Raw genomic sequence first — 26,070 nt, 5'->3', positions numbered from 1 at the left:
ACTGGAACCAACAAGCTCCCCAAGGACAGAGCGTTTTGTAGATGAATTGGCATTTAGCAGGAAGCACTTCAAATCACAGGACATGCATATTTCATTACTCTATTGAGTATATAAGTCTGGGATCAACACATAATGGTCATACAATAACTTCTAGAACCCCCGGTGTAGAATAGTTTTTATGTCTGCAATAGTTGGAATGTTTCTATGTTTGCAACTTTTTTTTTGAAGTTCAATTGCAGGCAGAGGGAGCAGTTTATCGTGACATCATGATCAGCACAGGCATTATGGGATGAAGGGCCTGTTCATGTGCTGTATGATCCAAGGAGAGTTATCATGGGATCCAAGGAGAGATAGCTGAATGGATAGCAAATGGGCTCCATGAAAGGAAGCAGAGGGTGATGGTGGAAAGTTGCTTCTCAGAATGGAGATCTTTGACTAGTGATATGCCACAGGGTTCAGTGCTGGGCCCGTTACTGTTTATCATCTTCATCAATAATTTGGATGAGAACATACAGGGCAAGTTTTGCTGATGATACAAAAGTTAGTGGTTTTGCAGATAGTGAAGATGGTTGTGAACGATTGCAGCATGATCTGGATCGATTGGCCAGGTGGGCGGAGGAATGGTTGATGGAATACAGAAAAGTGTGAGGTGTTGCATTTTGGGACGTCGCACAAGGGCAGGACCTACACAGTAAATGATAGGCCTCTGTGTAGTGTTGTAAAGCAGAGAAATCTAGGAGTACAAGTGCATGGTTCTATGAAGGTCGAGTCGCAGATAGATAAGGTGGCCATAAAGACTTTGGCCATCATCAGTCAGAGTATTGAGTGTAGAAGTTGGGAGGTCATGTTGCAGTTGTATAAGACGTTGGTGAGACCACATTTCGAATATTGTGTGCAGTTCTGGGCACCATGTTATAGGAAAGATATTGTCAAGCTTCAAAGAGTTCAGAAAAGATTTATGAGAATGTTGCCAGGACTAGAATGTGTAAGCTATAGGGAGGATGAGTAGGCTGCGTCTATTCCATGGAGCGTTGGAGGATGAGGGGAGATCTTATAAAGATATACAAAATCATGAGAGGAATAGATCGGGTAGATGCACTGTCTTTTACCCAGAGTAGGGGAATCGAGGACCAGAGGACATAGGTTCCAGGTGAAGGGGAAAAGATTTAATAGGAATCCAAGAGGTAACTTTTTCACACAGAGGGTGGTGGGTGTATGGAACAAGCTGCCAGAGGAGGTAGTTGAGGCTGGGACTATCCCATCGTTTAAGAAACAGTTGGACAGGTACATGGATAGGACAGGTTTGGAGGGTTATGGACCAAGCACAGGCAAGTGGGACTAGAGTAGCTGGGACATTGTTGGCCGTTGTGGGCGAGTTGGGCCGAAGGGCCTGTTACCACACTGTAATTATCTATGACCCTTTGGAGCAATATTTCAACTTTTTAACTAGTAGGTTGAGTCAATGTGGTTTTGGGTTAAGATATTTGGCAGAGCTTTTCATTATTAACCTTCCCATTTCCCATAAAGTTCCCATTTTTTCTCATTTGCTTTGATTGCAGCCTAATTTTTTTTTCAGAAGGTCACTGCATGTGGGATAAAATGACTATTGGCTAAAAGAAAACTGCCAATAAAAACCAATGAATAAGTACTTACAGAAAAATTAAGAGCCTGCTTATCACATATGTAATTGACTAAGATATTTGGCAGGACATTAAACCATTGGAGATGCATTTTCCACATTCTGTGTTCACATATATTTTATTATTGACTAATGCAAAATACTATTGAAAATATCCCTTAATTCATTTATAACAGACCCAAATACAAATGAAAATGTACATGTCCCATCTTACTACCAACCATGTTTTGATACATTTTACCTGAAGGAAAATCAGATTCCAGTTTCAGTAACATTCATTATTCAATTATAATATCAAATACATTTCATCTCATATCATTTGTAAATGTGTTTTTAGTAAAATTAATGTTTAATTACAGAATAATGCATTATTGTACTACTTCAGAATAAACAGTAATTATTTATTACTTTAAGTCATAATAGATTTTGTAATCCATGTCTCGAAAGTCCCAGGAATGTTTAAAAACATGTTTAACTTAGTGGTCTTGATAAATCTTCAAATATTTAATTTACCATGGGTCTCCCTTTTAGTCTTTGATCAACTAGATCTTGTCACATACGAAGAAGTAGTAAAACTGCAAGCCTTCAGAAGGAAGACGCTAGTATTACTAGGTAAAAAAAACTATATTTTGATTGCATTAATCTTACAATTGCAATTACTAATTACTGTGCAAGATGTCCTTTAAAAGGGAATAAAACTTTTTTTTTGTCTTTTTTTAATTTGCGGGAAAGGAGCCCATGGAGTAGGACGACGGCACATTAAAAATACTCTTATTACAAAGCATCCAGACAGATTTGCATACCCTATACCACGTAAGTGCTGGATTTATGTGTGAAATATTCAATGGTTAAATCCTTATCAAAAATCATTTGTATTTTGGCGATGTTCATGGTTGTTATATGTTTGGTATATCTCTGCATTAAAAATATCTATTAAAGGCCTCCACCGCCTCCTGTGGCAAATAATTCCACAGATTCACCACCCTCTGACTAAAGAAATCCTCCTCATATCCTTCCTAGAGAAATGTCCTTTAATTTTGAGGCCATGACCTAGGTCCTAGACTCTCCCACTAGTGGAAACATCCTCTCCGCAACCACCCTATCCAGGCCTTTCACTATTCGGTAAGGTTCAATGTGGTCCCGCCTCATCTTTCTAAACTCTAGCGAGTAGAGGCCTTGCGCCGTCAAACGCTCATCATATGTTGACCCACTCATTCCTGGGATCATTCTCATAAACCTCTTCTGGACCTTCTCTAGAGCCAGCACATTCTCAGATATGGGACTCAAAATTGCTCAAAGTACTCCAAATGCGACCCGACCAGCACCTTATAGAGCCTCAGCATTATATCCATATTATTGTATTCTGGTCATCTTGAAATAAATGCTGGCACTGCGTTTGAAACTTAACGCAGTGTGTCCATCTTTTCTGGTTCTTCCTTTAGTGAACTGGCTGAGAACTGGTATAGATCATGGATAAATAAACATAGACAGCTGCAGCTTTGTATCAAGTTTTGCTTGGAAGACATTTTAAACATTTAAAATATGAAATTGCTGACTTTTTCACCCAGTAACAATGGAATGCATTAAGATCATGCCATCATTCTGCCACTATGAATTGGTTCAGTATTAGACTACTATTTGTGGAGCTTCCTGGACATTAGACTAAATAAAACTCTTCTAAGTTAAAGCATCTGTGTTCAATACAATTGTTAGAATGTTTGGAGACACAAGGAACTGCAATAAAAGATGCAAAGTGCTGGAGTAACTCAGCAGGTCAGGCAGCATCTCTGGAGAACATAGATTGGTAATATTTCAAGTCTGAAGAAAAGCCCAGATTCAAAACGTCACCTAAAAATGTTCTCAAGTGATGCTGCCTGACCCACTGAGTTACTTCAGTACTTTGTGTCTTATATCAGAATATTTGATGGTTCTCTGCAGTGAAAGATCAGTGATATAGACCAAAATGGAAAAAAAGGGCTCTTCAATCGATTTTTACCTGTGGGGTTGGAAAAGTGGATGGCAAGTAGGAAATTTATTGCCACTGTTAATCACTATCCAGTGGTCTGTTGTGCTATTGCAAGTAAGAATGTTATTGTTCCATTTCGGGGCATATGACAATAAAACACTTTTGACTTGATCTCTTCATGGCCTTGGATTCCCTTTTCCAGCTCTACAAATTCTCAGAACTCTGTCTTCCTCTAATTTCAATTTCTTGTGTATCTCTTACGTAATTTTCAATCAAAGCCCAAATCTATGCAATTCTTTCCCCAAACTTAACCTATCTTTCACTCCTCATTTAAAATCCACTTCAACGCACCGCATGCTGAACTTTTAGTTTCTGCTTTTAATATTCCGTTAGCATGGTGTAGTTCTTTTCATCTGATTACATTCCTGTGAAAAATCTTGAGATGATTTACGATGAAAGACTTATATGAAAGTTGTCATTATTGCCAGATGTTACTCTCGGCCTCCATATCCTAGAAGATAAGAAGAATATAATCTGTTTTGTCTTAATCTGTAGTATGCTTAAAGAGTTTCATGCTAAAATAATAAAAACACAAAAAAAATGCTTCAAATGGTGGTTTCACTTTCAAAAGGTTACATTGTTTGTCAGGAGAAAGTATAATATGAGCTATTGATTTAAAAAGGCCCTGCTTTCAGGGAAGAGAAATTGCATCGTTATTTTCTCAAGGCCAATTAAGAATGAGCAATAAATGCTGAGTAGCCACAGTCACACATGACACATGTATCAATGGACCTTCTGAAGAAAGGTTCTCGACCCGAAACGTCACCTATTCCTTCACTCCATAGATGCTGCCTCACTCGCTGAGTTTCTCCAGCATTTTTGTCTACCTTCGATTTTTCCAGCGTCTGCATTGCTTTCTTAAACACATGTATCAATGTTCAGAAAAGAATGATGAATCAACCAGGCATGAGTTGGAATCCACATTTTCATCACTGATCTGTCACTAATGTAAGGCTATTTTTCTTCATAGACACTACGAGACCCGCCAGAAAAGATGAAGAAAATGGCAAAAAAATTACCATTTTGTTTCACATGATCAAATGATGCAGGATATTTCCAATAATGAATATCTGGAGTATGGCAGTCATGAGGATGCAATGTATGGAACAAAGTTGGAAACGATACGCAAAATCCATGAACAAGCACTCATTGCAATTCTAGATGTTGAGCCACAGGTCAGTAAAATTATTGAAAATATCATCATTCTCAATGAAGGCCTTGTTTGTTCCATCGTTTTGAGTCTGTATTAATGCACTGGCCTGACTGTTGCTGGACTTTCTATCATAACAGTGGTGTTGCAAGCAGGGCCGGCCTTAAGCCAATTGGACCAATTGCTCCCAATTGGGCCCCCCGCCTAAGGGGGCCCCGCGCTAGAGTAATCTACTCTCGACTCGTCAAGTACACACAACACATTGCAATATCTATGTAACACCACATTACTGGTTCTACAGAGATTTCTGTGGTTTCTGTAAATATGAGTAAAAGACTAAGGGACATCGGCAGAACATATTTGAGTGGCATAAGAAGAGGGGTGTAGCCAAGGCAAAGAAGGCCGAAGCAGAAAAGGAGAAAGATGCATTAGATAAGTATTTCAGCAGAACTATCTCAGAAAATGTAGAAGAGCAAGTGGAGCCACAACACAGTGAAGATGATGACACTGAAGGAAGCCAGTCTGAAGAAGTTATGCAAGACAATCAAAGTGGGAATTTATTTACTGAAAGTGAGATCGGCCATTTTGAAAGTGTTGAATTTGACAAACAAGGAAACTCGCCTGTTGACACGACTGCTGGTGCCTCTGAGGCAAGGGAGAACGTGAATTCAAAATCTGCCAGTTTTGTAGAATTAACAGATGATGCTACAACATGGCCAGAAATGATAAGTCAGAGTACACAATGTTGATGGAGAAACTCAGCGGGTGCAGCAGCATCTATGGAGCGAAGGAAATAGGCGACGTTTCGGGCCAAAACCCTTCTTCAGACTGATGGGGGGGTGGGGGGGAGAAGAAAGGAAAAGGGAGGAGGAGGCCCGAGGGCGGGGGGGATGGGAGGAGACAGCTCGAGGGTTAAGGAAGGGGAAGAGACAGCAAGGGGCTAGCAAAATTGGGAGAATTCAACGTTCATGTCATCAGGACGCGAGCTGCCCTGTCACCTGTCACCTAACACCTGTCCCTTCACCTCCCCCCTCGACTCCATTCAGGGTCCCAACCAGTCGTTCCAGGTGCGACAAAGGTTCACCTGTATCTGTTCCAACCTCATCTACTGCATCCGCCGCTCTAGATGTCAGCTGATTTACATCGGCGAGACTAAGCGGAGGTTGGGCGATCGTTTTGCCGAACACCTCCACTCAGTCCGCAATAACCTACCTGAACTCCCGGTGGCTCAAAACTTCAACTCCCCCTCCCATTCTCAATCGGACCTCTCTGTCCTGGGTCTCCTCCAGAGTGAGCAATACCGGAAATTGGAGGAACAGCACCTCATATTCCGCCTGGGCAGCTTGCGTCCTGATGGCATGAACGTTGAATTCTCCCAATTTTGCTAGCCCTTGCTGTCTCCTCCCCTTCCTTAACCCTCGAGCTGTCTCCTCCCATCCCCCCGCCCTCGGGCTCCTACTCCCTTTTTCCTTTCTTCTCCCCCCCACGCGCCATCAGTTTGAAGAAGGGTTTTGGCCCGACACGTCGCCTATTTCCTTCGCTCCATAGATGCTGCTGCACCCGCTGAGTTTTTCCAGCAATTTTGTGTACCTTCGATCTTCCAGCATCTGCAGTCCTTCTTGAACACATGATGCCAGAGTGTCAGGGACCATTTAGTGAGAAAAAGGACCACCTACAATTATAGTAGAATTTTTTTCCCAAGAATGAGAGTGGATCACGTTTTTCAAAATTTTACTGCAAAAGAAAACTACCAAATGGTGAAATTGTAGATCGTCCATGGCTAATATACTCTGTATCAAGTGATAAAATCTTCTGTTACTACTGCAAGCTTTTTGATAATAACACAGCAAATGCACTTGCAAGTTGTGGTTTTAATAACTGGCCGAACATTCATACCAGACTAGCTGAGCATGAGAACTCCAAAAAGCTTTTGCAAGCTATGATCAGTTGCTGTGAACTGCAGCAAAGATTATCTGCTGAAAAGACTATTGATGAACTGATAGAAAAAACTAATCACACAAGAAGCACTGGCATTAAGTTTTTGAACGACTGTTAGCCACTGTATAGTTCCTAGCAAAAAGAAACTTGCCATTCCGGGGATCTGAGGACCACATAATGGAAATTTCCTTGGTGTTTTTGAGTTGCTAGGAAGGTTTGATCCGGTAATGCAAGATCATCTGTGAAAAATCCAGAATAAGGAAATAAATTATCATTATTTAGGAAAAATAATCCAGAATGAGCTTATTAATATAATGGGTCAAGCTGTTTTACAGGAAATCATTTTGCAAATCAAGGCTGCTAAGTATTTTGCAGTAATTTTCTTGACAATCCCAGTGACTGACGCATCTAGAGAAAGGAGTTTTTCCAAGCTGAAACTGATCAAAACTTACTTGAGATCATCAAATCAGCAAGAACGTTTGAACAGTTTGGCAATTATGTCCATTGAATCTGAAATTGGCAGGAGTTTAAACTTAGACAAAATTCTAAAAGACTTTGCAGAGTCCTCTCCTTTCCCCTACCCTCAGTCACTCCCTCCCTCCCTCCATAAAAAGCAACATCTGCAGTTCCTTCCTCCACAGGTTAGCTGTTAGCTGTGGTTTAGATCCCGTTAACTTGACGATTGGACCAGCTTGTAGTGTGTGTGTGTGTGTGTGTGTGTGTGTCTCACGTGAGGGTGGGTTACCGCAACGGTGGCGGCGGAGAAGACGGACCTGGGGGGACGGGTAGACGGGACCGCCATTGCCGCAGAGGGCGGGCGGGGGAGAGGGGTGAGTAATGAGGGAGAGAGAGACGAGACCATGGCCTTCATTGCGCCTCCGCTGGGCCTCCACTCAATCCCCCCCCCCCCCCCCCCGTCACCCCCCCCCTCCCCAAACCCCCCCCCCCCCCCCCCCCCCCCCCCCCACCCCCCACCCCCCCCCCCCCCCCCCCCCCCCCCCCCCCCCCCCCCCCCCCCCCCCCCCCCCCCCCCCCCCCCCCCCCCCCCCCCCCCCCCCCCCCCCCCCCCCCCCCCCCCCCCACCCCCCCCCCCCCCCCCCCCCCCCCCCCCCCCCCCCCCACCCCCCCACCAGCCGCCAATGATGGAGGAGACAATAAACAAGTTACTGTGAGGAGGGGAGAGAGGAGTTTGTGAGTGGGGCGGGACAGGCCACCGCTGGTGGGGCAGGAAGGCGCGTCGCCATATCGCGGCCGTGGCATTAACTGACAGGAGAAGAGACCAATCTACGTGGCGCTGACTGAAGGAATCTGTGCATGCCCGGTTTTTAAGGGGGGAAGGGGTACCAGGGTTATGTTTCTGCTTGTCAAACCTGCAGTAGAACTCATTCAGGTCGTTGGTCAGCTGACGATCGTCCAAAGAGCAGGGGGCTTTCCTCTTGTAGCTGGTGATTTCTTGCAAGCCCTTCCAAACTGAAGAAGAGTCACTAGCTGAGAACTTGCTCCTCAACTTCTCAGAGTACCTTTCCTTGGCAGCTCTGATTCCTCTTCTGAGCTTGTACTTGGCCTGCCTCTGAGCACTAGATCAGAGTTTTAGTTATGTATAGAAGATAGACAGACAGACAAACACAGACAGACAGACAGACAGACAGACAGACAGACAGACAGAGAGAGAGACACACACAGAGAGAGAGCAACTTCTTCAGAAGCACTAGAAAATATTCGGGTGCATCACATCTTGGTTTGGCAATTGCTCAAGTCTGCAAAAAATTGCAGAGAATTGTAGCCCAGTCCATCACACAAAACCAGCCTCCCACTACCCCAATCCCATCAACTCATCTATTCCATGCTGCCTTCGAAAAGCAGCCGATATAATCAAGGACTATTTGCATCCCAGTCATTCCCGTTTTCCATTCTCCCTTCGGACAAATAATGTAAAAGCTTGAAGGAATGTGCCACCAGATTCATGAACAGCTTCTTCCTTGCTGTTGTCAGATCACTGAATACTCCTCTGAAGCTTAGGGTGTAGTTTGGATCTCCCAACCTTTCTCTATAACTGAATGCCATAACAATATAACATTACATTCTGCACTCTGGTATTTTATCTTTGAACTACTGTTATGCATGTGCATGATTTGATAGGATAGCGCAAAGTTTTTCACTGTATCTCAGTATAGGTGACAATAATAAACCAATACCAATCAATGCCCAGTACGGCTCAGATCGCCATGGGCATGTTGATATGTGGATGTCTGAGACATGCTGACACATCAGATATTCCATTCCGCCACTGGGATCAATGGGTTGGGAGATTGCAACCTTCACGTGGTCCGCCCTGTTTCGACGAATGCAATCAACCCAGCGTGCACAATCAAATAAGATCAAATAGAACAAGTTGTCGTACAACTTTAGGCTGTGCACGCCATACGCAAGAAGAAGAAGACTGGGATCAATATTGAGTTCAGGAGCTGGGCAGTAATGCCCCTGTCCCCCTTAGGAAACCTGAACGGAAACCTCTGGAGACTTTGCGCCCCACCCAAGGTTTCCGTGCGGTGCCCGGGGGTTTTTGTCAGTCTCCCTACCTGCTTCCACTACCTGCAACCTCCGGCAACCACCTGCAACCTCCGGGAACCGCACGGACACCTTGGGTGGGGCGCAAAGTCTCCAGAGGTTTCCGTTCAGGTTTCCTAAGTGGGACAGGGGCATAACATGCTCGGCTTTATACCACCATAGGCTGGCGATCTTCATTTGGATGGGTTTCTGACCCTTGCATGGGTTCTTGTGTTATATTCACTTTTATTTCATTTTAATACATTTAATTATTTGTTAGTATACACTAATTAAAAATAATTACATTTCTGTATATATTTTAATGGTTTTTGTTTTTAATTATTTAAATCTATTTGAATAATGTTTTCATGTATCCACCCATTCGAGGCATTCAAAAACTATTCAAAGGAATTTGGCATAGTTGTTATCAAAGTGTTCTGTAAGACTCAGTGGTGTGCTCTTCTGAGGAACAATTGAACTTGGAGTTTGCTCCACCTTTAGGGAGAATTTTTAGGTTTGTTCCTCTGTCTGGAAATAACAAATCCAGGTAGGATGTCCAGGCAACAAATCCATGCAATCACTTATGTCCAGGACAGTGCAGCTCTGTCCAATTTTGATGAAGTACTAGAGGGTTGCCTCACTATAATTGGGCCAACAAAATTCTCAATGCTTTTAGGAAAGTAGGAGAGGAAAATATATCGCAAAATACTGTGATTAAACACATCATTTAATTATACAGCATTTATAGCAATTTCATGTTTTCTGCAATGTATGAGAGAGCAGGTTACATTATGTTGTACAGTAAAAATAAGCACATTTTATTTACCCAATTAGAATTACAGATGACTTTAAAATTGAACAAATGAATCCAAATCAATTTACCATTGCTTACATTTTAATTTATTTAACTATTTTTCATTGCAACAAAAAATTGCTAATTACAAACTTCAATTACTAGATCTAAACATTTATCCATTTCTTAATAAATGATTAACATTTTTAAATAGCCTAAGTGTCCAAATAATATTCACAAATAATTCACAATAAAACATGATTTTTAAATCTCATTTACATTAATTTATAGGCCAAATGGAAGGAATTTAGTGTTCAATTGCTGTAAATTAATGTCAATTTAAATCAGCTTTCTAGTGAGATCCTGTGAACGCGCTGGTTTAGAACGTTCACATTGCGGTAGATTTGTGCCCTCAAATGCCCAGAAAAATACTGCGGGATATAATGGGCCCAAAATTAGCTACTCGCAACATTAAACTTTGTATAAAGGGATCTTAAGAAGCCCTTTTTAACGTAAAAATAAACAGCCTACCTTCTGTTGTCCCCTGTATGAGATCTGGCCCGTTGTCGGCGGTCGGGGGTTTAGAGGTTAATTTTTAACCTACTATAACAAGTAAGGAAAGCCCTTAAAACTAATCATAGTACGAGTAGGACGAGTACGCCTACCGGGATGAGGTGGAGCAGCTGACAGTGTGGTGCGAAGAAAATAACCTGCTCCTCAACACCTCAAAGACGAAGGAGGTAATAATAGACTTCAGGAAAAACAAAACGGACATGGTACCACTGACCATCAGAGGGGACTGTGTAGAGAGGGTGGCGGATTTCCGCTTCCTGGGAATCCACATTGAGGAGGACCTGACGTGGAGCGTGAACACCACTGCGCTGCTGAAAAAGGTCCAGCAGAGACTGCACTTCCTGAGGGTGCTCAGGAAGAACAACATCACTCAGAGGCTGCTGCTGTCCTTTTACCGGTGCTCCATTGAGAGCATACTAACATACTGTGTATGCGTGTGGTACACCAGCTGCACAGCGGCTCAGAGGAAAGCGCTCCAGAGGGCCATTGACAACGCCCAGAGGATTGTCGGCTGCCCTCTCCTTACCTTGGAGGACCTACACAGTTCCCGCTGCACCAAAAAAACCCAGAATATAATAAAGGACATCTCCCACCCCGGACACTCCCTGTTTGAACTGTTGCCGTCAGGCAGACGGTACAGATCCACAAGGACAAGGACAAATAGACTAAAAAACAGTTTTTACCCCACTGCTATAAAAGCACTAAATGTAGCCGCCAAGGAACGCAGGATACAGACTAAGGGACTGTGGTAACGGTGAAATCGACAGAAGGATGGAGGGTTGGGTGTGTATGCGTGCTTTGTCTGTGATATTTATTTATTTGCTTATCTTTATTATTTTACCGTGGATGTTTCGTTAGCTTTAGAAATGTTTGAATGCTGCACTGACTGGCTGACATTTTAAATTTCGTTGTACATGGCCCATGTTACAATGACAATAAAGAAACTATTCTATTCATAGCTCAAGCGACGGAATCTTCCAGCGATTTTTAGCTAATAATTAACTAGGCTGAAAAAACGCAATTTGAACAGCCTAGGAAAAATCGCGTTTTAAACCCGCCCCCCTCTAAACGGCGCCAAAATCGCGCACCCGGGCTGGGACAGATTTTCAGCGATGCTTCAGGTAGGCTTTGCAACATACCTATAAGAAGGCCGTGGGTCATGCGGTAGAAGGCGTAAGTAGAAGAGGTGGATACTTAATGATCAGCATAAATTTGATGTGCCGAGGCGTTGTTTGACCTTATCATTCAATAATTAATCCTTAAATTTCTAAAAAGCTCAGAATGTTAAGCCATTATTCCCAGATTTGATCTTTGAACTTTAATGGGGTGCCTGACCTAAGAATACAGCATATTCACTTGCTCCTTCCCCATTGGACATTATGCTTGACTAGGCCTGAACAAACAGTCTAGCAAAATTGTTCACTTGTCTCACACATGAAGAATCACCACTCAAACAAGATTCACGTAGGAAGACTTTTATCAGTGGAATATTACACAAGTTTAAAACCTTCAGCGCGAAAATGGAAGAGAAACTATACATTTTAAAATGTTCTGAGTTTCTGTTTCTGCCTTGACTGTATTTCTATTTTCCTATGTATTTTATGAACAGAGTTTCTAAGGTTATTTTGAAATCTCTCTTAACTAAATTGTCTTGGGGCAGAAAACATTTTAATTGGTGTTTCATGCACATTGGATCCTAGGAAGAACTGAAAGGTGTGTGAGATTTTTATTAAAACTAAACCTATTCATTTTGAAGTAGCTGGAAATCAGCATAAAATGATTATCATTGGATTTATCTCCATTCATTCTATGTAAAATCTCATGCTTTGCAATTATACTAAATTTGAAAGCTACTCTTACAATATTGTGTAAAAAAATTGAGAACTTGTTAAGGGGAGTTAATAATTAAAGGTGTTTGAGAGAAATTAAGAATGTGAACAAAATAACAATTTGTCTGCTACAGAGATTGTTGTGCAAAGCTCTCATGAGAATGAGCAGCTATACAATTCTTTTTGCCTGTCAGTCCATTCTGTTTTATTCAAGTTTGATCATTTGATCTGTTTCAGAGACCAACAAAGGAGTATCAGACAGTCTAGTGTCCACGATGACTATCTTGTGTTGTATTGTTGGTCAACATGTGTTCTAATTTTTCAATGCAAGTCTTGCCCTATGCAGGTTTAAAAAAAAGTAGTCAAACAATTGTCTTAAATATCATCTTAATACTTGTATTGTTCTTGCTTTCATTTAAATTTCCTGAAGTGAACAGAAGTGAGCAACCAAACTTTGACCTTGTTGCAAATGAAGTTCTACCTTATTACTAAGGATACATTCTGTTCTTCTGTTAGGGTTGAGAGATTCAATTATTGCACATTTATGTGATTGAAACACATGAATGCAGTATTTGAGGTATGTGCTTGTTCATACCATTGGTTTAATTTAATATTCAACTCCAGTCTTTATTGAGCATCAAACTTATCACCCACAGGCACTAAAGGTTCTGAGAACTGCAGAGTTTGCTCCATTTGTCGTTTTCATTGCTGCCCCGACTATTACTCCTGGCATGACTGAGGTAAGAAATAAATATGTTTTATATTTAGTGAAGTTCTCTGTTCTGCTATGTTTTTATTAGTTAACTGAAAGTGAAGTACATGAATTCCAATAATTAGAGACAATTATTCAACTTAATAACTTGTTACTGTTAAACCTTTCAAATGTAGCACTTATTGTCACAGTTATAGCTGAACAAAGTCCCTTAGGACGGACAGGAACACTTTGTTTAACAATACTATCAATAAAGTTTTTTCGAAAGGTGTTCAGGTTTTTAGTTTTCTCAGGCTGATGCATGCGTTGAGTCCATAAGACTAATATGTGTGTTGAAAGTCAAGATCAGTTCTTCAAGTTTATGTTAAGCTTCAGTGGAATGCTAAAAGGCTGAAGATATGGTGAGGGCACAGTAATTAAAACACTAGGCTAGCAATGTGGAGGCCTAGTCAAACAATCCATAAAACGCAAGTTGAATTCCCACAATGGCAGCAGTAGGATATAAATTCAGTAGATTGAACAATGTGGGATTAACTAGTCTCCATAATGGCCATCATTTAACCACTGGAGTGCCATAATAGTTGATCTGGTTTACCAATTACCTTGAAGGGACAAATTTGACTTGGATGGGCATTTGTGATTTCTGATCCATGGCAGTACAGTTGACTAAAGGGGCTGTCCCACTGCAGCGACCTAATTTGCGAGTTTAAAAGTGTTTGCACTCGACTCAAACTCGCAACATGGTCGACACGTAGTTCTAGGATGTCCTATGAGGTCACTGGAACTCTCCTTCATGCTCGAGGGAAGTTCCCGCATACTCGGAGCCTCAGCTAGGTCGCGGAAATTTTTCAGCAAGTTAAAAACATTTCCGCAAGTAAATATTGGTCGGCATGGTTCTTTTTAACTCGTAGAGCAGTGGAGTGGGGTCGCTATTTAGTTACATGCAGTCGAGGGCAGCCGTAGGCAATCTCCTTCGCTGACCGGGCATTTTTAATTGGCTCATTGGAGTTTTCAGGACCAAGGAAAACCGACCGGTAGGTAAAATGCCCGCTAAACTTTATTATAAGATGTCTGTCTTCTTAAAAAGTGTCCACTCCTCCCCCCCTTCTCCCCCCCCCCCTTCTCTCCCCCCTCCCCCCCCCCCCCCCCCCCCCCCCCCCCCCCCGCGCTCTCTAAAGGACTTACCGTACACTGTGCAGCCATCTTTTACTTTTCTCTTCATCGCGGGTGTGAATTTCAGACAGCGCTCCCCCCACCTGGCCCCCGCCTTTGCGATGTGTTTGTGTGTGTGTGTGTGTGCAGTCGCTGACGGTCGATCCAGCTCGCGGTTTCATCGCTGACAGTCTATCCAGCTCGAGGTTTTCCAGGCGAGTGCCCACGAGCATGAAGGTCAAAGACATTCTTCTGAACTCGCGGATTAGGTCGCCGCAGTGGGACAGCCCCTTAACCTCTAAGATAATCTTTCAGTCGAATCAATCGTAATTTAGATGGCCTAACCACCTTCAACCTAGACACTAAATTCCTACACGGTAAAGCTCTTCATAGTCCAGTTGACCATGCAACCTCATGAACATCTGGGGTCTGGTACAATTAATTTTGGATATCTATTCCAAACAATCAATCATTAAGCAATCAATATACATATAATTTACTTACAGAAATCTATGATGTAATCAACCTGATAGACTCCTCCAATATAATCCCAACATACATCCTGACGTTTTGTGGCAGCAGGATAAGGGAAAAGAATCCTCCTTGTGATTATATCCCACCCTCTACCTCAGCTAATGTAATAGTGCTTCTCTATGTTGAGTAACAATTAGAAGTGCTGAGAGTAACTGGGACAATAATATACTCCAAGAGAAGGATCATTTTGAAGAATGGCTGAGTAACACCGCCACTGATCCAGCTGGTCAAACACTGAGGATATAAATATCAGACTGGCAGTTAAGATGAAGTATATACCCAAATGACCTTGTCCTCATTAATGCTGCAGACAGCATTGGTGGTGTAGTCCTACATTCACACAAAGTACATCCTTTGGGATATTCCATGGTAGTATAATCATCCTCAATGAGATACTCAGAACAGGTCTGGCACCTAACAACAGGGCATCTATGAGGACCATTCAGAGTAGCAAAGATTCATTTCACCATAATTTGTATCCTTGTGGCCAAAACACACATACCCTTTAAACAACATGACAATCAATACTACTTAAATGCAAAAGGGAGTGGCATTAGATGCATCTAAAATTGAGATGTGAAATAGTAAAGTTACAATACAGTATAAACAATTAATAATAAAAACACCATGCCCTTGAGAGCCTAGCAACCATACAACCAGTGTGCTAGATCACAACTTTGCAGTCCTCTCTCATGCTGATGTGAATGGTGGTGAATAATTAAACTGTTAATGGAAGGAGGAAGCTACATGAAAATTCCAATCCTCAAAAATGGAACGAAGGGCATAAACTAGTGTGTGAGTACAGAAGATAAAGTTGAACCACTTGCTCCCACCATATTTAGCAAGAAGTGACAAATCTATGATGCATCTCTGCTTCTTCCTCCTGAGAGCCCACAATCACAGATGGCAGTTTTCAGCCATTTCTGTTCACTCCAAATGAAACCAATTCAGACTTGACAGTTTAAAAGGTGAGATGACCAGGTGGCATCCTGGCTGTAGTACTGAAGATGTACACTCCAGAACTCAACATACTGCTGGTCAAACAGTTCCAGTACAGTTCCAACACTGCCATCTATCTGACAATGTGAAAACAATGCAAAATGCAAGATCTGCCTGACTAATTATCACCCACTCAATCTACTAACAGCCTACAGCAAAGCAATGGATGTTGTTGACATTACTATGATGTGGCGCATACTCCTGAGTAACTTGTACAATTATACATATTTTGGATTTTGCTGGAACCACACAGCTATAGATGTCATGACATTAATCTTGAGTGAAACATGGATGCATGAACTCAATTGCAGAGGTGAGGTGAAGTAACAGTCAGCGACATATAATATTATTTGACCGAGTGTGGCATCAAGGAAAGACACAAAGTGGTTGAGTAACTCAGCTGGTCAGGCAGCATCTTTGGAGAACATGGATAATGTGACATTTCAGATTAGGATCTTCCTTCAGCATCAAGGTGAAGCACAATAAAGCGAGTTAAATATTGTAAACTCCAGAGAAAGCTTTATTAAATACGAAGGAACTTCAAAACAATAGCAGTGTGGCTGAGGGAATAGATGCGTGGCCCTCTGCCAGGCACACACAAAAACTCCCTTTTTAACTCCTTACCTCCAACCCCCGCCCCTCAGTCACACGCTTCTTCTGAGGGTTCGACTAAACAAAGGCACGACTATCAGATGGCGCCACAAAGGAAGCAATGTAAAAATGGACATCAAGGGAAAAGGAATCCATGGTTGGAGTTATACCTCGTACAAAGAAAGATGGATTTTGGTTGTTAGTAACAAGTCATCGTAGCACCAAGTCAATGATGCAGGAGTTCCTCAGGACAATGTTCCTGGCTCTCACCACCTTCAGCTGCTTCATCAATGACTTCTTCCTACCATCAAGTAAAAAGTAAGAATGTTTACTGTTAATCATTCCATTTAGAACACCTCCACGAATGAACCAACATTCACGTATGAAAAATAATATTTACACTACTCAGTGGTGCCAGACAGTGATCATCTTCAACCACCTACCTTTGATATTACTATCGCTAAAGCTTTGTTAACAACAACCTGTGTGTCACCACTGACAAATAACTCCATTGTACCAGCCACCACATACACATGGTGTCATGTGTATTACGCTGCAAGTGACTCTCAAAATCCCCTTTTCCACTGTCAACAAAACAAGAATAGGATGGAATACTGTCCATTTGCCTGGATGAGTATATCTCACGGCCCCAGAAGGTTGATGTCAACAAGAACAATGCAGCCACCACACTGATCATTGATTACTTCCACACCTGGCGCACCATGACTGCAATATGTATCATCTACTAAATGGACAACAATCATTTTCTTGGGTAATTCTGACAGTACCCCAAAAAGTCACAAAGACCACCAAGAAGGACAATGACTGCACATGTAAGGGAAACCTTCTGCCAGTTCTCCAAAACACTCACCATCCTCACTTTGAAAAGCATTATTGTTTCTTACTTATCACCAGTCTAAATTCCTCAAACTCTCTCCCCAGCAGTCCTTCACTAGAAAGACACAGCAGCAGTTCAAGAAAAGGCTGACCATCAGGTTTACAAGGGCAACTAAGGATTGCCCATCGGTGCCCTGATCATAAAAAATATTTTTTTTTTCAAGGTTTCAAATTCAGTTTCTTGTCAGATGTACCAATTAAGGTAGTGAAATTTGAATTACCATACAACCATGCTAAGTGAAAAGCAACAAGGCACACAACCACATAAAAGTCAACATAAACATCCACCACAGTGGATTCCACATTCCTCACTGTGATGGAAGGCAATAAAGTTCAATCTTCTTCCTCTTTGTTCTCCCACGATCGGGGCAGTTAAACCATCCGCAGTCGGAGCGATCAAAGACCCCACAGCTGATGATCGAAGCCCATGTCGGGTTGATCGAAACTCCCGGGTCGGGGTGGTTGAAACTCTCCGTGGCATGGAGATCCCGAGTCGACCTCTTCTTACCAGAGATCGCAGGCTTCACGATGTTAAAAGTCTGCAGTCCCCGCAGTTGGAGATTCGATCCCCGGCAAAGGGATCGCAAGCTCCCTGATGTTAAAGTCCCGCAGACTCCTGTGGCTTGGAGAGCCGGGTCGGTCTCCAGGAAAAGCTGCCAATTCCACGATGTTAGGCCTCAGTGCAGACAGAGATACGATACGGGGAAAATTTGCATCTCCGTCGAGGTAAGAGATTGAAAAAAAGGTTCCCGCAGCACCCTACTGTTGGCGAGGCAGCCACTGCTGGTGGCGCCACCCGGTGTTTACAAGGTAATGGAAAATTTATGATGGGAGTGGTTTGGTGAATTAAAGTGACAAGTGCGCGGAAGCTTAGGGTCATGTTTGTGTGCTGAATGGAAGTTTGCAGCAAATTGGTCACCCAATTGGTTAGACAATAGACAATAGGTGCAGGAGTAGGCCATTCGGCCCTTTGAGCCGGCACTGCCATTCAATGTGATCATGGCTGATCACAGTTGCCCCTGGTTCTGGACTCCCCCAACATCGGGAACATGTTTTCTGCCTCTAGCGTGTCCAAACCCTTAATAATCTTATATGTTTCAATAAGATAACCTCTCATCCTTCTAAACTCCAGAGTATACAAACCCAGCCGCTCCATTCTTTGAGCATATGACAGTCCCACCTACGCTGCACTACCTCAATAGCAAGAATGTCCTTCCTCAAATTAGGGGACCAAAACTGCACACAATACTCCAGGTGTGATCTCACTGGGGCCTTATACGACTGCAGGAGGACCTCTTTGCTCCTATACTCAACTCCTTGTTATGAAGGCCAACATGCCATTCGCTTTCTTCACTGCCTTCTCGAACTTTCCTTCCCATTAATTCGGGAGTCTTTTGTAACTCTTCCTGTACCCACTTCCCCTTCAACTCCATCTTTATACTCCCTATTTGTCAATCCCTCCCCCCCACTATTTAGTTTAACCCCACACGTGTAGCCCTTGCAAACCTGCCTTCCAGAACGTCGGTTCCCCTCCAGTTAAGGTGTAACCCGTCCCTTTTGTACAGGTCACCCTTACCCCAGAAGAGATCCCAGTGGTCTATAAATCTAAATCCTTGCTCCCTGCACCAGCCCCTCAGCCACACATTCAGATCCCCTATCTCTCTGTTCCTGTCCTCACTAGCACGAGGTACTGGAAGCAATCCAGAGATAACCACCCTAGGAGTCCTGCCTTTCAGTCTTCCCCACTCTCTGAACTCACGTTGCAAAACCTCCTTCCTCTTCTTCCCGATGTCGTTTGTGCCTACGTGCAAAACTACTGCCGGCTGTTCACCTTCCCTCTCGAGGATGTTTGGAATTCGGTTTGTGACATCCTGAACCCTAGCACCAGGGAGGCAATAGACCATCCTCGCGTTTCGCCTGCCGCCACAGAATCTCTTGTCTGCTCCTCGGACAATGGAGTCACCCACCACTATGGCTCTGCCCGATGTTGTTTGCGCCGGTCGAGTCCCATCTCTAGGATTGGAGCCCCAGACGTGTCCGCAGCTCGGACTGGAAACATCGTCTCCCCCGACAGTTCCCAAGAGGGCCTACCTGTTTTCATTAGGCACAGCCGCCTGGGTCTCCTGCACTACACGGTTACCACCCATTCTCTCAGTCACACACCTTGGTTCTTCCTGTATCCTCGGCGTGACAACCTCACTGTAGGTCCTGTCCAGGAAACTCTCGTTTTCCCTGATGGCCCTGAGGTCATCCAGCTGCTTCTCCAGTGCCCCAACACGGTCCTTCAGGAGCTGAACCTGGACACACTTGCCACAGCTGTAGCAGCCAGAGGCTCCATCCGTGTCCCTGGCCTCCCACATCCTGCAAACATCAAACTGCCTCATCTTACCCGTCATGTGTTCACCGTGTCCCGTCCTCTCCAGCTTTTTGCGTAGTCACCTCTCCTAGCATCCTCGCCGAAGACTCTCGAGCCAAAGACTTGCACTTTACTCACAAGGCCGCTCCCCGACAGCAAGCCTTGCTTATATTGGCTTATAAATTACCCAATTTGTCACAATCAATAAACCAATATGCGAATTGCTTACTTTACAGCCAATCGCCAAACTCCCTCCTGCCGTTCCCGAGCTTGAAGGAATGTGTTCCCAGCTAGTCGCGCCCGGTTTTTAAACTAACCGTTCCTCGAAGGGAACAAAAGAAACTCCCTCTCTGGACGTGGGGATAGAGAAGCTTAATGCAAGTGCTATATTTGTATGGGAGGGTGAGCGATATTACAGGTGAAAGTAGATGTTGATGATGGAGAGGACACTGAAGCTTGGTTCAAAGTCAAATCTGATGCAACTGTCAACAGAGTTATTTTATATATTGGGACCATGGGAGGTGATGGTACGGTGCATGGAGTTTTTGGATGGACTGAAGATAATGGATTTGCTTATCTTAATGTTCAATTGGAGGACATTTTATTTGATTTCACTTAAATAGCCATCATGACAACACAGGTTGTAGGAGAAATGCTGATGTGATTATTGTCTTGGACCTAGAGATGCAAGAGTTTTTGAATAATTTTGCTTATTGGACATATTGAGGATGGGATAGATCAAAGATAACGTTGGTAAAGTTTTTTTTAAAAAACGTCTGAAAGTTTTGGTCTCCAAATTTGAGGAAGGACATTGTTGCTATTGAGGGAGTGCTTCATGAGGTTAATTCCCGGGATGGCTGGACTGTCATATGTTGAAAGAATGGAGCGACTGGGCTTGTAGACACTGGAATTTAGGATGAGAGGGGATCTTATTGAAACATATAAGTTTATTATGGGATTGGACACGCTAGAGGCAGCAAACATGTTCCCGATATTGGGGGATTGCAGTTTAAGAATAAGGGGTAGGCTATTTAGAACGGAGATGAGGAAATCATTTTTCACCCAGAGAGTTATGAGTCTGTGGAATTCTCTGCCTCAGGAGGCAGTGGAGGCCGATTCTCTGGATGCTTTCAAGGGAGAGTTAGATAGAACTCTTAAAGGTAGCGGAGTCATGGGATATGGGGAGAAGGCCGGAATGGGGTACTGATTGTGGATGATCAGCCATGATCACAGTGAATGGCGGTGCTGGCTTGAAGGGCCTACTCCTGCATCTATTGTCTATTGTCTAAAAGGTATGTTTACAAAAACATTTTTCTAAGGTTCAAGGACAGGTTTGTGCAAATCCATGATTCATTTCCTTTGCACTGTTTCCAGCAATCTTTCGGGTACTTCTGAGGATTCTGTGAAATAGTACCACGTAATCGCAATATATGTATATATATAAATCATTGCTCACTGATTCTGCCAGGACTAAACAAATTCATTTATCATAAGGCAGCTACAGTCAATAGAAACACGACTGTTGCACTGGTGATTGACTATGCCGTTGATTCCTGATATTATCCAGTCCATCAATTTTATCAACTGTATATCTTTATTGTCATTTCCTGAGTATTCGCATACCCAGAGGAAACAAAAAAACGTTGCTCAACCAGTGTCCATTCAGTGTGCATGAAAAATAAATAGAAATTTATAAATAAATAAATAAATAAATAAAATTTAAAAAATCTGCATTATAGCAGCATTATAGCAGTTCCAGCCTAAGCAGTCGTGGTTGAAAACAGCAGCAGTGGGGACCTAATGGGGTGTGGAGGATTGAGGAAAATTAGACCTTTGAGGAAAGAGTTTGCAGCGAAATAGCTTGGTAAACTTGATACTTTGTAAGTGGCAAATTAAATTTATAAAGCTTGTTCTTCTGCGTGATCTTCAGTCTTTGCCTTTATTTTTTGTTTTTCTGCCCTTTTATTATTTAAACTCACATTTTATGTTCACTTTCTTACTTCCTTTCTGATTTTTACATAGCTCCCAAGGTGGTGCAAAAAGCTACCTGTAAGTATTTGTATTAGACAGGGATGACTGAAAATGGCAATTTAGTTTTTGCAATTAGTGGTGCCATAGTCATCCTTGAGAAGAGTTTTGGTTTTATTCAAGGTGGTTATTATTAGAACATTTGAGTAAAAGTTGTTGTTGTGCCATTTTACTTTTAGGCCTTTTAATCACATTATGGAGAAAATCAGCCTTGTTTGCAAAAAGATATCCATGACATTAGTTAAGTTTCATAAAGATTTTCTTGAAGTGACTGAATCTTTTGATGGTCTTCCTTGAACTTATTTTTTAATTTATCTAATCCACAGATGTACACTAATTTGTTAATGAGCTTTGCTGATCAAATAAAATCTTAAAATAAACATTTTATCATATTAGATGGGTAAATGCTGTGTAGTTCAACTTGAGAAACATATTTTATTTTTATTATTTTAATTTTCTTACATTTATTAAATAATTTTATTATTATAATTTTCATTTTAACCAGTTTCAATAAGTTGATTGTAGACACGAGGAACTGCAGATATTGCTGGAGTAACTCAGTGGGTCTGAAGTAGTGTTCCAACCCGAAATGTCACCTATCCATGTTCTCCAGCGATGCTGCCGGACCCACTGAGTTACTCCAGCACTTTGTGTAAGTCAATTGCTGCTTTGCCAGATGAATGTAGAAGAATTCATGATAACTACAACTTGCATTTCATATTGAGAAAGGTCGAGTTATTTCTCAGCTGAATGGGGAAAAAACAAATATTGAGGTAGAATCAATAATGGAAAACCATCAGTTCCATGGAGACCTGCCAGCTGGTGGCAATCCACTTGGCAATGCAGCCTAGACTTGTGCACTGGCACCCAGCAACACCAAAGCTGGGAATGTGCTGGCAGTCAGATATGCTTTTAACTACTTGATCTGATTAAATCCAGCAGTGTTCATAAACTGCTCATCCCAGGGTGCATCTGGTGAAACACCATTCTCTTGAATGGTGTCACCAACCTTTATCTGAAAAGTACATTGGTCGGGTTTTATTCACTCTTTATTTCAAAATATATATATACATTTAAGTAATCAATAGCATTTTTGTATGTTTGCAAATCAATGCTTTTAAAATATCTATCATTTTGGGGGGTTTTCAGCATTGGCAGCGAGAGGTCTAATAAATGGGGGGGGAAACCCCCATACCCTGCCATGGTTCTATTGGTTATTGGGATTAAAAAACATATGATCAGCTCCCTCTGGGAGATCTGTCATCTTCCTTATATTGAAAAGTTTTGTGAGAGCTTTTTTGAAGTTTGCTACCACTCTAGATAATTTACTCATAAATATGAGAATAACTTCAGAAGTATATGTTTGGCAGCCCCTCTGGGTTGCCCATGCCCCATCTTTCAGACATCAGCACCTGGTTTCTGAATTTAGAAAGTATATGACATCATAGTTTAAGTAATGGGCTTGTACTGGGTAGTTTTGTTGTACTATCACACTTAATCACAAAATTGCAGCAAAACGAATACCAATCCTGCCTCTTCTCATGCGCTGCAGTTAATTAATCAAGCATTAAAGATTTGTTTCTTATGGTGAAACTGATCAGAAAACATTTCAAACCATAAGCTTAATGAGCTTGTAATTGATTAAGAAGAAATGTCTTAAAGCTTCACTCTAAACATTTTGCAAGTTTTTCTGTGCATTGTGTGTCTAATTAGACTGGTTAAGGAAAGAAAAAAAATTGAACTCTTCAATAGAATATAAACTGTTGCAAATACTGAGGGATGTCAATCAGTCCACGAGGAAACGGCTGATATGGACATTACTTGAGTGTGGAGAGAAGCTAATTTAGTTGGGCTCCAATGGTTGAAATTCAATGTCTTTCTATTCTTCAGGATGAATCTCTTCAACGTCTACAGAAGGAGTCAGAAATTCTACAGAGAACATATGCACACTACTTTGATCTAACTATAATCAACAATGAAATAGATGAGACCATCAGGCATCTGGAAGAAGCCATTGAACTTGTGTGTACTACACCGCAGTGGGTTCCTGTATCCTGGGTATACTAAGGACTGGAGAGAGAAACCATGAACTTTATCATTCCCTAGCAACACCTGACGTTAGACTTTGTAAATGACCATGCATCAAATCTTGCCCCTTATAGACTGCCTAGGATTAGTGTGCCCTAATTTTTTTGACTATTGTTATGTCCTTCTAAATGGATGGAGAGAAAATATCAAACTCTGAAAGTGACAGTGTCCCTTTTTAAAATGTGTGAGGGCTGTGCTTCCATTATTAAAATCAGATCTATAAATGCATCCTGCTCTATAAACATTGGTAAATCCCACATAGATCTGCATTGTTATTTGAACAGTTGCTTGTACTAAGTTTTAATTAAGTAAGCTTTAAACACAAATTTATCCACCCAAATTTTCTTTCCAAATAATGGATCTGCTGAACTTTAAAACTGCAAATAGCCTGCCTATGTGGCTGCCTGTTTGAAATTTAATTTCACATGGCTGGCATTGTATAATAAATTCAGATATTACATCTTCGGATGCCCCCTGTGAATAATTGGTACAAGCTTTAAGCAATATCTTACATCTGCAAAGTTACAGATACCTGCACTCATTTGTTGAGGTTGGATATAGTAGGTGTATTAAATAGATGTGATTTTTTTTCACAAACCGGTCAAATTTAATAAAGGGGATACTGTCATTTACAATTTAAAATTGTACAAACATTTTAGAAATTGGAATCAGGTTTTACTGCATGTGGAGTTACAGAATTCATGCTGTTGGTGTATCTGTGTTGGAAACTGTATTCTACAGCAACGTACATTCCATTTGTTGGAAAAATTACCCAAGGGAATTATTATTCAAAAACAATTGTAAACCTATGCACATCCCTTGCATTGTGGGCAAGTTTATAAATGACTGATTTTTAATCATGTAGTGAAATGTGTTTGTACTTTGTTGCAATTTAATTTGTTCTAAGGGGAAGAATTTGCAATTTCGCCATTTCAGATATGTGTCGTCTTTGAATATAAATATTTTAATTATGTTCCGTCTGGAAAAATGGTTTAATTTTTATCATTGAATTATATGTATTAAAATGCACAAATTTTACTAAAGAAATACTGTGCGTAAAAAAAAAAGATAGTTTGTGGTCAGATACAAGCAGTTCAGCTCACGTCACAACTTCATGCAAACTGGCCTGCAGTGCTACTGAAGATAACGATACAAAAAAATTGCGATTGGACTTTTTTTTCTAAAAGCTTCCCTTTATGTGGTCAGTTTTTGCCTGTTTTTATTTCCTAATTGTCATTCTTCAAGCTTATATGGAGCTTGACCTCACCCAGCCATGTTAAATTGAACAAGCTGCAATTATTGACCTTCAGTACAGCTGCCTAAGACATTATTGTGTTTCCAATTACAGGGCTGTAAGTTCTATACTTTTATAACTGGTCAGTGGTAAGACCAGTGTGGTGCTGGCCATCGGGAACTGAACAGTATCTCTGGTCATGTAATATAAAAATGAAAATACTGTGGAAAAATGTAAAAGAAAACGAAGCACAATTTCACAACTGGAATTTATTGAGCATTTTCATATTTTCTGGAGTCCATTCCGGTTAAGAGAAAATAGTATTTTATAAAACTGTTCCCATCAGGATTTTAGAGCACAGAGGAATGCATTGTTTGCCTTAAGACATTTTGTAACTTAATTCCTGCTTTCTTTGATGTAATGCCATTCCTAACAGTATTGAAAGGAGATTTACATATCTGTTATACATTTCAGAAAATGCGTATTGTTCAAATGCCGTGGATGCTTTCGTGAAACACAATTGGCAATGGAAATCTGTATTAAAGGATAAGTGGTACAGTTGAGATCCTTGAATAATTGAAAATGTAGATCAACTGAAATGGGAATATTTTATTTTTAAACTATTTTAATGAAGTTTGAATAATTTTATTGCAGTACTTTTGCAAACACAAACTGCAACTAAACATTAATTACAGTAACAATGGAACCATTGTTAATGGAACTATTACATTTTCATCTTCGTTCAGGTGAGTTAATTTTAGAAAATATACACAGGCATTGATTTAACTGTCAGAGAACACTAATCCCATGGGAACATTAGAGGAATCATTCACTGTGACTAATGTAGATAGGGAAAAATATAAAGTTAAATCTTACTGATAAGCAAGATTAGTATAGTATATTTTTTAGTTGTGCGATAGAGAACAATTTTAAACCTTATATTTGCATGTTGATGATGTTGATAGTATAATATAAATGAGGGAT

The 26,070-nt window shown here is 41.4% G+C and overlaps 1 protein-coding gene across 1 annotated transcript; it reads left to right on the top strand.

Moving 5' to 3' along the window:
- The first annotated feature begins 558 nt into the window (after positions 1 to 558).
- On the top strand, positions 559 to 25,647 carry LOC129702707 (peripheral plasma membrane protein CASK-like). The gene is given in 6 exon segments (XM_055644634.1): positions 559 to 2,251; positions 2,372 to 2,452; positions 4,636 to 4,673; positions 4,676 to 4,840; positions 13,152 to 13,235; positions 23,655 to 25,647. Coding segments are annotated over 6 exon segments (702 nt in total). The 5' UTR covers positions 559 to 2,094; the 3' UTR covers positions 23,832 to 25,647.
- Positions 25,648 to 26,070: the final 423 nt, after the last annotated feature.

Source organism: Leucoraja erinacea, chromosome 13, assembly GCF_028641065.1.
Source record: "Leucoraja erinacea ecotype New England chromosome 13, Leri_hhj_1, whole genome shotgun sequence".
NCBI lineage: Eukaryota > Metazoa > Chordata > Chondrichthyes > Rajiformes > Rajidae > Leucoraja > Leucoraja erinaceus.
This window is presented reverse-complemented; position numbering and strand designations above follow the sequence as displayed.